Source organism: Fonsecaea monophora (genome assembly GCF_001642475.1).
Source record: "Fonsecaea monophora strain CBS 269.37 chromosome Unknown Scaff35, whole genome shotgun sequence".
Taxonomy (NCBI): Eukaryota; Fungi; Ascomycota; class Eurotiomycetes; order Chaetothyriales; family Herpotrichiellaceae; genus Fonsecaea; species Fonsecaea monophora.
The window spans coordinates 122,304-137,384 of record NW_019173966.1 but is presented as its reverse complement, the minus strand read 5'-3'; the positions used below and the strand labels follow the sequence as shown (position 1 = coordinate 137,384).

General features: G+C 51.0%; 5 protein-coding genes across 5 annotated transcripts; 3 read left to right on the top strand and 2 right to left on the bottom strand.

Annotated features, from left to right (window-relative positions):
• Window positions 1-135: 135 nt before the first annotated feature.
• On the bottom strand, window positions 136-3,204 carry AYO21_05528 (aconitate hydratase, mitochondrial; the record flags this gene model as incomplete). Its single annotated transcript, XM_022655497.1, has 8 exons — window positions 136-1,242; window positions 1,313-1,380; window positions 1,460-1,781; window positions 1,837-1,880; window positions 2,308-2,327; window positions 2,387-2,435; window positions 2,486-3,084; window positions 3,167-3,204. The coding sequence occupies 8 exons, from the start codon at window positions 3,202-3,204 to the stop codon at window positions 136-138; spliced, it is 2,247 nt and encodes a 748-aa protein (XP_022512197.1).
• A 1,451-nt stretch (window positions 3,205-4,655) lies between these two features.
• Window positions 4,656-5,109, top strand: AYO21_05527 (hypothetical protein; the record flags this gene model as incomplete). Its single annotated transcript, XM_022655496.1, has 3 exons — window positions 4,656-4,696; window positions 4,747-4,926; window positions 4,974-5,109. 3 exons carry the CDS (start codon window positions 4,656-4,658, stop codon window positions 5,107-5,109), a joined length of 357 nt encoding a protein of 118 aa, XP_022512196.1.
• A 237-nt stretch (window positions 5,110-5,346) lies between these two features.
• On the bottom strand, window positions 5,347-6,249 carry AYO21_05526 (hypothetical protein; the record flags this gene model as incomplete). Its single annotated transcript, XM_022655495.1, has 1 exon — window positions 5,347-6,249. The coding sequence occupies one exon, from the start codon at window positions 6,247-6,249 to the stop codon at window positions 5,347-5,349; it is 903 nt and encodes a 300-aa protein (XP_022512195.1).
• Window positions 6,250-6,575: 326 nt separating this feature from the next.
• AYO21_05525 (hypothetical protein) lies at window positions 6,576-9,147 on the top strand (the record flags this gene model as incomplete). The annotated part of the gene is made up of 2 exons (XM_022655494.1): window positions 6,576-6,625; window positions 6,765-9,147. The coding sequence occupies 2 exons, from the start codon at window positions 6,576-6,578 to the stop codon at window positions 9,145-9,147; spliced, it is 2,433 nt and encodes an 810-aa protein (XP_022512194.1).
• A 682-nt stretch (window positions 9,148-9,829) lies between these two features.
• Window positions 9,830-13,148, top strand: AYO21_05524 (hypothetical protein; the record flags this gene model as incomplete). The annotated part of the gene is made up of 6 exons (XM_022655493.1): window positions 9,830-9,897; window positions 9,952-10,114; window positions 10,171-10,305; window positions 10,394-12,239; window positions 12,297-12,477; window positions 12,572-13,148. 6 exons carry the CDS (start codon window positions 9,830-9,832, stop codon window positions 13,146-13,148), a joined length of 2,970 nt encoding a protein of 989 aa, XP_022512193.1.
• Window positions 13,149-15,081: the final 1,933 nt, after the last annotated feature.

The window sequence follows — 15,081 nt, the reverse complement described above, 5'->3', positions numbered from 1 at the left end:
ATCTCGATTTTTCGAGGGGCTTCTTGGACCGACCCCGTTCCTCGTGCCGGTTGTGTCCGCATTCAACTGGCATTCTGTACAATAGTTCCGTCTTCATCCCCGACGAATTTCATTGTCCTAGATTTTATTCGGCATTTAGCGGGAACCGTGCTTCTTGGCCATAGTGTTCAGGGCACTGCCGTTCTTGAACCATTCAATCTGGCCTTCGTTGAATGTGTGTTGCAATTCGCAATCCCATGCTTTGCCATCCTTGGGATGGACTCTCATCGTCACGGGTTTGCCGGGTGCCAGGTCGGTGATCAACAAGTCAACCTTGTCGTCAGGGTTGATCTTGTCGTAGTCCTCGGGGTTGGCAAAGGTCAAGGGTAGCATGCCTTGCTTCTTCAAGTTGGTCTCGTGAATACGGGCGAAGCTTCGGGTGATGATGGCAATACCGCCAAGATGTCTGGGTTCAAGAGCAGCATGCTCTCGAGAAGAACCCTCACCGTAGTTCCAGTCTCCAATGACAACCCACGGGATCTTTTCCTTCTTATACCAGCGAGCAGTGGCAGGGACGGCATCCCATTCGCCAGTCTTGAAGTTCTTGACCTTGTTAGCTTCACCGTTGGCAGCGTTGATGGCACCAATCAGCATGTTGTTGGAAATGTTGTCGAGATGACCACGGTATTTCAACCAAGGACCAGCCATCGAGATGTGGTCAGTGGTGGTCTTGCCCTTGGTCTTGATCAGGATGGGAAGGTCGAGGAAATCTTTGCCGTTCCATGGCTCGAAAGGTTGCAAGATTTGCAGACGGTCGGATGTTGGAGAAACTTTCACTTCCACCTGGCTACGCTCCTCTGGAGGGGCTTGATATGTGTCACGACCCGGGTCGTACCCGTTTCGGGGTAGACCTTCACCACTGGGTGGCTTGAGCTTGAACTCCTTTCCATCCTTGTCTTTCAGTGTGTCGGTCAAAGGGTTGAAGTTGAGGTTTCCTGCGATGGTCATCGCTACAACCATATCCGGAGACGTGACGAACGAGTGAGTGGCAGGGTTGGCATCATTGCGGCCGGTGAAGTTTCGGTTGTAGGAGGAGATAATCGAGTTAGGCTCGCCCTTCTTGACATCCCTTCGGTCCCATTGACCAATGCAGGGGCCGCAGGCATTTGCGAGGATGACGCCGCCAAAGTCCTCAAGAGTCTTGAGCTGACCGTCTCGCTCGATTGTTGCGCGAATTTGCTCGGAACCTGGTGTGACAGTGAACTGCAAATCGTTAGCGGACAGTGCCATAGTCACAGGGTGAGGCTCATGACTGCTGGTGGGAAATACATACCAAAGCCTTCGCCTTGATGCCATGATCCATAGCATCCTGAGCGATTGATGCTGCTCGGCTCATATCCTCTGCGACCATTAGTCAGCTTGTGTCGCTGTCGAGAGATCTATGACCACTCCAGCAGTGGACAATTTTTCAAAGACTCACCATATGAAGAGTTTGTGCAAGAACCGATCAGTCCGACCTTCAACTCCTCGGGCCACTTGTTATCCTTGACTGCCTGGGAGAACTTGGAGATGGGAGTGGCCAAATCTGGCGTAAATGGACCGTTGATATGAGGCTCGAGTTCAGAGAGGTTGAGTTCGATGAATTGGTCGTATTCGGCGCCCTCATCCTCGCGAAGCTCAGCAGAGTATGCCCGAGCGAAGTCACCAATATGCCTGCGTTTGGTTGCAGCCAAGTAATCGTACATGCGGTCGTTGAAGGGGAAGAGAGAAGTCGTTGCACCGATCTCGGCACCCATGTTGCACTGGATATAGTCAGCATTGCAGAACGCCGAGCGGTCGATGTTATGTGATGCTTACGATGGTGCCCATGCCGGTGCAGGAGAGGTTATTAGTGCCAGGACCTTGAAAAAGTATTAGCATGATACCACAAAGTATACTAGAAGAACGCAGGATTCAAAACATCATGACTGATCCCGGCATTTGAGGGGTGGTATCCATCTGGGAGAATTGTCTCGTTTGTTTTGGTAATCCGATTATTTGGCTGTATTTTTGGTCGTATTTGGCCGGCAGTCAGACTTGTTTTGGGGGGGGGGGGGGTGAAACCTGCGACCCAGTTGGGCATTAGGTGAACGCCGTGCCAGACTCGTCACTTGGGCGGGTTGAAAATTGCGCGACCCGGTTGGGCATTGGGTGTACGCCGTGCCAGGCTCGTCACTTGTATTCCATCGGTTCGGTTCGTCCAGGTGGTATTAAAGTAGTGGCAACCAGAAAGGGGATTCACATCCTCGCCGGGATTTTAACGGGGTAATGTAGAAAGAGTACACGTACCGTGATATTCGACAATCGCTCTGTAGAAAGGTCAGAATACAACGGTACAGCCAAAATATCAGAGGCAATAATGACTTACCCAGTGCCGCCCTTTACCGTCAAGATACCGGCCACCTTGAGGATGATATCTGAAATCCAAGATCAGCACAACGTCAATGAGGAGGTGCGGCTTTCTCACCTTTGGGAGAAGTCCATCCAGACATTTCACCGGTCAGCTTGACACCAATGACCTTGGGGGCCTTCAGTTCCCATGGCAGATTTGCCATGACATCAACCGCGTCGGCACCGCCGACACCAATTGCTGCCATACCAAGACCACCACCGTTAGGAGTATGGGAGTCGGTTCCGATCATCAAACCACCAGGGAAAGCATAGTTTTCCAGGATTATCTGATGGATAATGCCCGAGCCAGGACGCCAGAAGCCGATGTTGTATTTGGCACAAGCAGTCGACAGGAAATCGTAGACCTCCTTATTGATATCCTTGGCTCTTTCCAGATCCTTGTCTCCACCAACCTGGGCTTCAATCAAATGATCGCAGTGAACGGTGGTCGGCGTAGCAACTGAGGGCATGCCAGCGGACATGAACTGCATAATAGCCATCTGGGCGGTAGCATCTTGACATGCTACTCGATCAGGTCTGAGTTTGAGGTAGGAAACTCCTCGTTCGAGGTCTTGTCCGTGCGGGTCGTCCAAATGTGAATACAGGACTTTCTCAGCATATGTGAGAGGGCGGTTAAGTCTGCTGCGGACGATTGCTAGGTTCTCCGACATCTTTCTATAGTAGCTGTCAGCGCCGCTGATGTGTTTTTGGGTACTGAATCTGAAAGCAACCACTTCCAGTAGCGCCGGGAACTCACTTGTAGTTGATGTAGTGACCTTTCTCCCAGTTGGTCATCTCAACCTGTATCGGGCTGTTAGGATCGTCGAATAAACCACTTGTGCAAGGTATAACTTATTTTTGCTGAGCGGATCGTCTGAGACGGTAGCATAACCCATCCTGGATACTCGCAAGGGCTGTTTTGGACTGTTAGCGAGCTGTTGTTGCTCCCGGATCGAGATGGGAAGAGGACTAACAGAACCAACTTTGGCACCCTAGTTTCGAGATACATGTCAGCAAACGCTTGTGGGCAGTAGCAAGAAGCATAGCAATAATTGTGTCGTTGCAGCAACTGGAAAGGTTGCGAACAGTGCTATGATGCAAGCAGAGCACTTACCATGCGGGAGGCCAGGCGGCCCAGAGGCCTCGTGGACATCATGTTGGCGACAATACTTGATCTCTAGTAACAGGTACAGAAATCCCAAGCTCGGTGTAGAGCTGGCAACAGGATCAAGAGAGAGTGGAGAGGTGAAAAGAAATAAAAGAAGCTGTGGACGGAGATGTGGATGGGTGGGAGGAGTTGTTGCAAGCTCCCAGGGTGCAAAGGTGCAGCGCCAATCAGCCTCGGGCAAAGAGGGCAAAAGGCACGATAAGCCTGGGACGACGTCAACTGCGGCAATGATCAATGGCTGCAGCAACCACTTCTCCTCCTCATCTACGCAACGATCGATGGGCTGCAGAATATTTTTTTCACTCGAAGAGAGTTCCAGAAATTCCAACAAAATACCCTTAGCCCTAGATATATACCATGCTTCCACCAGACCGATCTTGCCGCACAACAAACCAGCGCCTAAAGCATTCCGAAGCTCCTACCTAGGCAATGTGCTCCACCGCTACCCCATGCTCCGAGCAAATGCCTCAAGCCTGCAATTTTTCTTCTGGCCTGCAGACCTTTCGTCTAGCCAATCATGAATGATGTAATTACCTCGTCGAACCAGATGCGCGGGAAAGTCCCCTCGTTACCACTCTTTCTTTTTCAAGCACCCTTGAAGAGTTCCATATATGGAAGGGCTCTCGATGATGTTTCCCAGCGTCTTTGACCGCCTTAATCAGATCTCGCAGCGCTCAATCTGGCGTAATCGGAAGAGCAGGGTATGTCATGTTTTCCAAGCTGGTGAGGCGAGCCCAGAGAAGACAACATGAGGTCCAATGCATTGTCCCAGATTTAGGGGCCAAATGATTGGTTGGATGAGCCAGTCCGAGAAGAGCCCCGGCAGAAGCCGCTACCTTGACCCAGTCGGCATCTCGCGCTTTTGTTGGCGGAGGCTTGGCACCCACTGTGTTGGGCAAGCCAGGCAAGCCTTTGCCGCAGAAGTTGCTGTGGCCCCTTCCAAAACAATTGTCGGCCCACAAACATTGCCATTCCGCCTGTGCGCCCCAAAAACAGCCTCGCATGTACATGGTTTAGTATTTCTCGCCAGCGGAAAACTCAAGCCGAAAGCCTTGCGAATTGATCTTCGGGAAATATCATGGGTAGTATCAAACGCACCAAGACCAAACGTCGCACCCGGTCCGTACAAATGCCCTTGAAATAGTTATCCTCTAACCTTTATATTATAGCGACCTTGATCAAGTCAAAGCCGACCTCAAATCACCCCGGCATCTCGCTTTACACAAGGGTCTTAAAGCCTCCGAGGACCTGCCCGGACTGGGCGCCTTCTATTGTGTCGAATGCGCCAAATATTTCTCAGACAGCCACAATCTGAACGAGCATAGGAGAGGGAAGAATCACAAGAGACGGTACATGCTATCCTTTGACGCCATGAAGCGACCTGACTGTGGAATAGTGTCCGAATGCTCAAGGAGGAGGTACACACCCAAAGACTTGCAGATGCAGCCGTAGGCTTGGGCACAGACAAACGTCACCCTAATTCCTCGGAAAACGTTCCAGACAACGAGACTATGAAAGACGTGGAACATTGAGATCTGAGCTGTATTGATCCAGATGCACTAGAATTCTTGATGTCCTCATGTGAACGACCTTATGACGAAACTATGCGCATTCAAAACCGCCGAAGACACGACTCTTGTCAGAAGTAACCCATCTGAATGAGCATGTCGAGCCAACTGAACTGACTCCATTTGGTTTCAACTGTTTACATCTCGGTCTAATCATTGATGGTTCCCCAGAAAGATCATGATCCTTTCGTATGCATACCACTATCGAAGGTTAGTAGGGGATGATGATGGGACCAGAGAGCGGCCTACCTGGACTGCATTCACGATGAACGCTCTCAAACTACAGATGCCAATTCCGCGATAGAAGCCGCCCATTCCGGAGATTTGCCAAATGTCCCGAGCGATGGTCAAACTTGTCTTCGCTTGGGCGCCCGCCGTGTTGGCTCCCGGAAGAAGCCTTTGGCACTCTGTGGCTGGGGAAGCCTGCGTCTGGAGACGGGTTTTGATGATATCCAGAGGATAGATGGATACCCAGGTGACGACTCCGGCAATACCGCCACTGATTAGAACTTCTGCAGCAGTAGGAGAAGCGAATGGATCGGCTTGTCGAGAAAGAAGTAATCGCTTAGTTAGCTCGTACGACCAAAAATACCAGCCATATCCCACGGCATCTCGAACAGCAGTGATTGTGCCTCCGTAGTAGAGCCCTCGAAGCCCACCATATTTCCATATTTCTTTAAATACTCCATATGAAGAACCTTGTCCATCCACGATAAGCTGGGCCCTGCATTTTATGAGCTCTGACGGTGCGGAGACGACAAATGTAGCGAGTCCTCCAATCGCGCCCGCCGCCCAAATCTTGCTCAAATCAACGCCAGCCAGCTTTGTGTAGTCAAATATGCTTGGATCCATCAACTTCAGGGACCGGTTGTATGTCATGAAGAGTATAGAGTTCAATGCGCCATAGCCTAGAATGGGGGCGGCAGCTCCTCTGAACAATGCTGTGACTCTCTGAAGACGTTGATTCGAGTCATGCTGCAGTGTCGGTTCTGCAACGACACCACTAGTGCCTGCTTGAGCGGCGACCTTTAGGACATCGAGGCGATTACCCACCAATATCCCCAATGCCCCAGAGATATAGCTAGCCCAGAAGTCTGCCGACATCTTGAGCCCGCCGTGAGAAGATGGGCGAGCTCCTTCAATTGAGGACGGTTGTGATTCTTTGGATTTATATCATGGTTTGCAGACGATGACCTGTAGATAAACGACACTCCTCCAGATTGATGTGATGGCCTCGCATTATTTGGTATGAAAAAACGTATCAGAGCGTTGCCCAGCTGTCTTTATCTTGAAAATTGTTTGCGTCGAGTCTTGTGAGGTGCTCTTGGTGGCCTCTCCGAGGTATTTCGTTGGCCGCGGTGGTGGTTCGTGGGGTCCTCCCAAGGCAAGTCCTAATGACCGAGAAGTTAAGTTGCACGTGAACGCGCGTCATGTTCACGACGCGTGCAACCGTGACTGGATTTCTACCACTGCCACTATTGTTATTCACCTAGATATCAAGAGTGTCTGCCAGGCCCAACTCAGGGTAGACACGGTGTCTGTTGCTCTGCGGCGATCTGTCATCTGAAACATGTAAGTGCGTGAGATTCTGTAACATACATGTTCTAACCTTGCCGCAGGATACGCACCAAATTCATCTCGCTCGAGCATGACAAGGAAAACATACACCCAGCAAAAGCTGGCAGACTCAGTGTCAATTCGCCTGCGGCCATCGACCGTCTCATAAAGCCTTTCAAATGTCCCGGCTCAGCCAATTCCCGCAAGTCCAAAGGCGAGCCTGCCAGAAAGAGAAGAAAGGTCAATTATGCTGAAGTGGACGGCGGAGCTGAAGATACAAGTGGTGGTTTTACGCTCGATGAAGATTCTGTGACTCTCAAAGACCGGTTTCCAATCTTCAAGGTCAAGGATAAAGAAACGACGTTTCGAGCTCGATTCTCCATCCCTTTAATCAACAAGAATGCCTTTGATCCGTCACGACCAGCGCCTAGTCTGGGAATGCGCCTAGGTCATGGTTTCGTCAATAAGCCTTTACATGATCCCAGTGGAGAATTCGCAATCGTCCTATATGACCCAACTATAGACGAGAAGCCTGAGGAGAATGCTACGGACAAACAAGAGGAGGAAAAGCCGAAGCTTGACACACCTCTCATGCACAAAAGCTTGGCCGAAATACTTGGTATTAAGAAACAAGTAGAAGGCGAGAGACCCAAAGTACCGGTGGTCATTGATCCAAGGCTGGCCAAAGTACTGCGGCCCCATCAGGTGGAAGGAGTCAAATTTCTGTACAGATGTACCACAGGTCTTGTGGATGAGAAGGCCAAGGGTTGCATTATGGCGGATGAAATGGGCTTGGGAAAGACTCTTCAATGCATCACCCTCATGTGGACATTACTCAAGCAATCTCCGGAGGCCGGCAAATCCACAATTCAGAAATGTGTTATTGCATGCCCTGCCAGTCTGGTCAAAAACTGGGCAAATGAACTTGTTAAATGGCTCGGCGAGGGCGCTATCAACCCCTTTGCCATTGACGGAAAGGCGACGAAGGAAGAGCTCACGATGCAATTGAAACAATGGGCAATGGCTACCGGCCGAGGCATTGCGAGACCCGTCCTGATCGTGTCCTATGAATCCCTCAGGTTGAATATCGAGGAGCTCAAAGACGTTAAGATCGGGTTGATGCTATGTGATGAAGGTCACCGCTTGAAGAACTCCGAAAGCGAGACATATATGGCATTGACCGGTTTGAATGTTGACCGACGGGTCATTCTGTCAGGGACACCTATCCAGAACGATCTCACTGAGTATTATGCCTTGCTGGATTTCGCAAATCCGGGTTACCTGGGGACCAAGGCCGACTTCCGGAAGAAATTCGAACTGCCTATTCTCCGCGGTCGCGATGCTGCCGGATCAGACGCGGACAAGAAAAAGGGTGAAGAAGCCAATGCCGAGCTGGGGTCGCTGGTCAAGAAATTCATCATCCGAAGGACGAACGACATCCTATCCAAATACTTGCCTGTCAAGTATGAACATGTGGTGTTCTGCAACCTTGCCCCATTTCAGAAAGATCTTTATAACCACTTCATTCAAAGCCCTGACATCAAGAGTCTATTAAGAGGCAAAGGCAGCCAGCCGTTGAAGGCAATCGGGATTCTCAAGAAGCTGTGCAATCACCCCGATCTTTTGGACCTGGAGAAGGACCTTCCAGGGAGCGAGAAGTATTGGCCTGATGACTATGTTCCCAAAGAGGCTCGTGGTCGCGACCGTGATGTCAAATCATGGCACTCTGGCAAATTTTCGGTTCTAGAGCGTATGCTTGCTCGGATCCGTCAAGACACAAACGACAAGATTGTGCTCATTAGCAACTACACTCAGACTTTGGATGTCTTTGAAAAGCTATGCCGTGCACGCAATTACGGATGTCTTCGACTCGACGGCACCATGAATGTCAATAAACGACAGAAGCTCGTGGACAAGTTCAACGATCCAAACGGGGAAGAATTCGTCTTCTTATTGAGCAGCAAGGCCGGTGGCTGTGGTATCAACTTGATCGGTGCCAATCGTCTTGTTCTGTTTGACCCGGATTGGAATCCGGCAGCTGACCAGCAGGCTCTTGCTCGTGTGTGGCGCGATGGCCAGAAAAAGGACTGCTTCGTGTACAGGTTCATGGGGACAGGTACCATCGAAGAGAAGATTTTCCAGCGCCAATCACATAAGCAGGCCCTTTCGTCGACAGTGGTGGATTCGGCGGAAGATGTCGAGCGGCATTTTACTCTCGATTCCTTGCGAGAGCTGTTCCAGTTCAAACCGGATACCACCAGTGACACCCATGACACATTCAAATGTAAACGGTGCAAACCAGACGGCACACAACAAATCAAGCGCCAGCCATGCTTTACGGTGACACAAGCTCTTGGAATCATTTCGTCAACTCTGGAGAGAAGGGCCCTCTCGGCAAGATTCAAGACCTCTTGCTCCGACAAGAGGCGTCGGAAGAGGCAGTGAGTGCGGTGTTCCAGTATATCAGCCACTAAGCATGGACTGCGAAGTTGCTACAGGTAGCATTGAGAGGATTGAGTGTGATTGGTCGAATATTGGGTGATTGTACTTGGTATTTAGTGTAGGGGGCATTATTCCCTTGCGTGCCTGGTAACCATTTGTAAGGAGAGACGGCAGTAGGTCACAAATAGCGGATGCAGCTCGCGTGAGCAAGGATGAAGGATGGCACGCAGGTGAATAGACTGGAGGGCAACCCTGGCGAATGAAAGCAAGTACGGATCCCTGAAATGACCCTTTCAGCCAATGACCCAATTGAGAGGCTGTGGTGGCTGCAGCGGGAAAAAAGGGAAAGTGAGTGAGTGACGGTGACGGTGATAGCGACGCCAAAAACTTTCGTTTGGACCCCATCAACTCGACCTGCATCTGGACCTGCACCAAACGACGCGTCTCTTCCCATCAACCACCCTATTTCCCAAGTCCTCACTCCGGTTCTCACAATGCCCATCTAACCATCTCTACACTATTAATGTCTGAGCAGACTGTCTGACACCCTCTTGAGACCAGAGTCTGTCGCCGTTGCACCGGAAATTGGCCTTTCCACCTCCACAAACCTTGTTGCCACTTTGGGCGTATAACGCACATCCGATGATGGTTTTGAAGACCCGCGTCACTCAATCCACAGAACGCCATGGATCCCGCAGTTCAACGGCTGCTTACTGACAAGCTCTACGATAAAAGGAAGCAGGGCGCCCTCGAGTATGACTCCACCACAAATTCGAGATATTCGTGACTGTTGCTGATTCCCACAAGGCTCGAGCGTTTCATCCGAGAGGCTAGTGCCGCCAAAGAATATGACAAGATCCGGAAGACGATTGATCAGTTGTGTCACGACTATGCCTATGCTGTGCACCTTCCACATGCCCGTAATGGAGGACTCATTGGTCTAGCGGCTGCTTCGATCGCCTTGGGCTCTGTATGCCTGTCCCGTCATTATGTGTGGCGCCCCTATACTGATGACCCTCTCTCTAGGATGAGGTCGCCCGTTATTTGTCGGACATTGTTCCACCTGTTCTAGCATGCTTTACCGATCAAGACGCCCGTGTACGCTATTATGCCTGCGAGGCCATGTACAACATTGCCAAAGTGGCCAAGGGAGAGATACTGGTCTTCTTCAACGACATATTTGATGCATTATGCAAGGCATGAATGGACCCCCCTCGGCTGTCGTTGCTGCTAACGTTGGTACATATAGCTTGCTGCCGACTCAGAGCTCTCAGTGAAGAACGGCGCGGAGCTCCTCGACCGTCTAATCAAGGATATTGTTTCCGAGTCCGCGGCGTCGTACGTTTCAGTCCTCAATTTCAATGAGGATGGCGAACAACTCGATCCAGACAAGGAAAGCGCCGACCTCCCCACAACCTTTTCCCTCGCAAAGTTCATTCCCCTTCTCGAAGAGCGCATTCACGTCATCAACCCATTTACACGCACCTTTCTGGTTTCATGGCTGACCCTTCTCGACACCATTCCCGATTTGGAACTTGTACACTACTTACCAGCTTTTCTTGGAGGCCTCTTCAAATTCCTCGGAGATCCGAATCGGGACGTGTATGTGGCGACGCAAGGGTTGCTTGAGCGCTTCCTCAGCGAGATCAAGAAAATCGCAAAGATCAAGCGCGGGATTGCTGAAAGTCGCCGCACTCGAGCCGGCAATCGGAGACCTGGGTCTGATGCGGGCAGCACTACGGCTCGCGGCAGTCAGTCGAATGAAAATGCTATCGAAGATTCCGAGTCTGGGACCGCTCAAGACGAACTGAACGAACTTGGGGAGCACGACGGTGATTGGATACCTGGACAAGATGTACAGGTGGATTACGCACAGATCCTCGACATCTTGCTAAAGTTTGTCGATGTCTCGTCGAGTAAAGAGACGGCGCCACAACTACGACTTGAAGGGTTGTCCAAACAAAAGGAAGAAGAGATCGGCATCGTCGCCCTACGATGGATTGACAGCTTCTTCGAGATCAGTCCGGAAGAAATTCTGCAGTTCGTGCCTCGCCTGCTGTCGCGTGTTCTGCCAGCACTATCGGCGCAGTCGGAGCAAGTCAGAACGACCGCCAGCAAGGTCAACAGGTCCTTGATGGATTACATTGTCACCTTCCAAGATGAGGTGTCAAACGATGACCAGGGTGCGCTCACATCCGGCACCCTGGTGAGTGTGACGACGCGAGACGGAGAAGGTTCCGAAAAAAGACAATCAGGGGGGACAACCAAGAGCGTGCCTTCGCAAGCGGATAGTAAAAACGAGACTCCTCCTGAAGCGTCTTCTGAGATAGAGCAGTCGCCACCGGAGGTCACTCCCCGGTCTACCGCAGCGCCGTCACCACAACCCATGGCTGACCTCGACTACGCGGCAGCAGTGAACGCGTTGACGCTGCAGTTCCTCAACGAACACGAAGAGACGCGTGTGGCAGCATTGAGCTGGTTGATTATGCTTCACAGAAAAGCGCCAAAGAAAGTTCTTGCCTTCAATGACGGGACGTTTCCTGCCCTGCTCAAGACGCTTTCTGATCCGGCAGAAGCGGTTGTGACACGCGATTTGCAGCTTCTTTCACAGATCTCCAAGAACAGCGAAGACGGATACTTCACATCCTTCATGGTGGCGTTGCTTCAGCTCTTCTCCACCGACCGTAAGCTGCTGGAGATCCGGGGCAACTTGATTATTCGTCAATTGTGTATCAACCTCCAACCCGAGCGCATCTATAGGACATTGGCCGACTGCATCGAAAAGGACGAAGATATCGAGTTTGCGAGTATCATGATTCAGAATCTCAACAACAACCTCATTACGGCGCCTGAACTGGCCGAGCTGAGGAAAAGGCTTCGAAACCCGGACAGCAAGGAGGGGCAGATGTTCTTTGTGGCTCTGTTTCGCGCTTGGTGTCACAATGCTGTGGCTACGTTCTCGCTGTGCCTCCTGGCCCAAGCATATGAGCAAGCCTACAATCTACTCCAGATATTTGCTGACTTGGAAATGACGGTCAACATGCTCATCCAGATCGATAAGCTGGTGCAGTTACTAGAAAGTCCTGTCTTTACGTGTAAGTTCTGAGGCCTTTTTCCCTTCTGCTTTGGTTCCGAATGCTGAGAGTTCACAGATCTACGACTCCAACTCCTCGAACCCGATCGCTATCCCTACCTTTATAAATGTCTCTACGGTCTTCTCATGCTGCTCCCCCAATCCTCTGCCTTTGGTGCCTTGAAAAACCGCCTCAACAGTGTCTCTGCCATAGGGCTGTTACATACACCGGTCTCGATGCCTACTTCAGCCAGACCATCGTACGTTGAGTCCATTTCTTTTCCTTTTGATGCTTGTCGAACCAGCGCTTTTTTGTGTTGATCATTTATCTAACATGATCGTGTGGCCCCTTAGTGTGGTCTCGGGGATTTCTACGACTTCTTTACCCGCTACAACCGGCAGCGCTCTAAATAGCACTGTCAGCTCTCGTCTCTCACGAACGCGTGATGCCACAGCCGCTGTCGGTGTAAACGAGATTAAATGGCCCGAACTGCTTGACAAGTTCAAACAGACCCAGGAACGCGCGAGGCGTCGAAACGAGAGACTTCTGAGGGGGGAACTTGATGCAGAAACGCCTATTTCTGCAATACAGAGCGCGGCTGATGATGCCGGCCGCTCAAGTCGTGCGAGTTTACGAGATGGTGGTATCGGTGGAGTAACCGACGGCGATGCATTTCGAAGCGGACATAAACTGCACGGTGGACGACCTTTGAGTGGTGTCGGCGCAACTGGCACCGGATCAGGGCTGGTCAAGCCAGCAACTGGGCTGGCAATAACAGGTGTCGGCGGCCCTGGTGCTAGGACGGTGGGCGCCGGAGACGATCGAGTTGGACCGCATAAACGAGGTCATAGTCTGGCAGGGGGGTTTGGGAAATTTGCGAGCGGGATTGCCAGGGCTGGGGGGAGTAAAGACAGGGAGAAGAAGAAGTAGGGACAGTTGTGAGGAGAAGTCTTTCGAGTCTGACTGATGAGGAGACTTGGACCTCACAGGACGGACAGATGGGATCATTAGCAGGGGTCGTATAATAGGAGGAATTCATGTACCAACCAAATGACCCTGTTGTTGTCTGCGTTTACTATAATGTCCATCTACATCTATATATTTGATTGAATTCGAGGGCAAGCAATAGCGGGTGGGTGGGGAGTGGTGATCATCATCATCAGCCTTTGTACCCTTGGGAGCCTCCTCCTCGTGGCCTCGTGGCCTTTTATTATCCCGGAACGGAACTTTCCAAGTAACGGCGGAAGGGCGGACACTTGGGAAATGGCGGAGGAGGGATCAATTGAGGATATGGATGCATGCATGCATGCATGAACGGGATGACGACGAGATGACGAAGCGATCATCGTGGCCCCCACATGCATGTATGTATGTATGTATGTACTCCCCTTGACTCCGTAGTAGACACCGAGGACACGTTCAAGGCATGGAAAAGTAAGTAGGTACGTAGGTACGCGTGTATGTACTCGGTACACATGATGTATAGGTCAGATCAGGACATGATCAGCAGTAATTATGTAGATCAGCCGGGGTGCCGCATTGCTGTGGAACGTGTGGATTTAATCGAATACAAAGTATGTATGTACTCGGTAGGTACTAAGTAGGTACCGCGGACAGGCATGAACCTGTTGTATGTAGGTAGGTAGTGTATCTTCTTTCTTTCTCCCCTTTCTAATCTCTATGTCGTAGTACAAGTGAGTGCGGATCAGCTATGCTATGCTATGCTATGATACACCGCTACTGACGGTCGACTGCCTTGCCTGAAAGACCACCGCCAGAGCTTTGGGCCGATCAACCACCACTCCTAACAGAACGACAAGCAACCACCCCTCGCACGGTTCTCAATCGCAAATCTGAGATCCGACTCTTCAAAGTCTCAAGTCTCACGCCTCTAGCCTCGAGCCTCTTCCACCAAATCACTCACTCGTTTCTTTCCTCTCCCGCTTGGTCGCATTCGTAACCCTGCTTGCTCGCTCATCCAAAATGTCGACGTTCCGAAATCACATATCTTCCATCGAAAGACAAAAGAGAAGCGCAAAACTCAAAGGCAGCGAGTGCATCGACACGCAAAACTCAGAGAAAAAAAAAAGCTTCACCGGACACAAAAAAAACGCCGGTGCTATGCATTTTTAAAAAAAAAACCCCAAAAGACAATAAGAGAATATTCACACGAAAGCAAACTCCCTCAAAAAAGTCTGGCATAGGCAGGCCACCAGAAAAACGGCTGACCAGCCCGTCATCACTTTGTCTTGTTCATTCATCTCCGTTGCTCGGGTGGCACCCACAGCACCGTCCTCCTCTTGTTACTTGTAGAGGTGTTGTTGGAATTGCCGGTCGAGTTGGTCGACATGGTTGGACTTCGCGAGTCGGCGGCGCCCGTGTAAAAGTATTCGCCGTCCTGGTATACCGCGCCCGTCGTGAATGTCGTCCGGTTCTTGCGACGCGCGTATTTCTGCTCGAGACGGTAGAGCTCCAGTTCTGTTACGAGGTCAGTTGGGCATGTTCCCCAAGAAGGATGCATTGGGGGAGTGGTTGGAGAAGTGGTGTCAAGAGAGAATGGGGCACCCTTACTTGCTTGGAGTTTGTCGAAGAGACCCATTTTGTGTTTGAACAGCCTTTCTAAACTTCTTGAGAGAGTGATGCGAGTCCCTTTCGCAGGTAGGATGGTGTTTTTAAATAGCAGTGTCGAGCCTTCGTGTAAGCTGATCTATGGTGGCGGGCCTGGTCCTTTGGATAGACGTTGCCTCCTCTTCCAGGCTTTTGGAGTGGCCTGGTTCTTCAGAGGTCAAAAAATCCTCGTACACGGTTTGCCGTTTGATATGACGATAAAGGAGGAGTTCCTTGCTCGCTCGGAAGCTCGCGC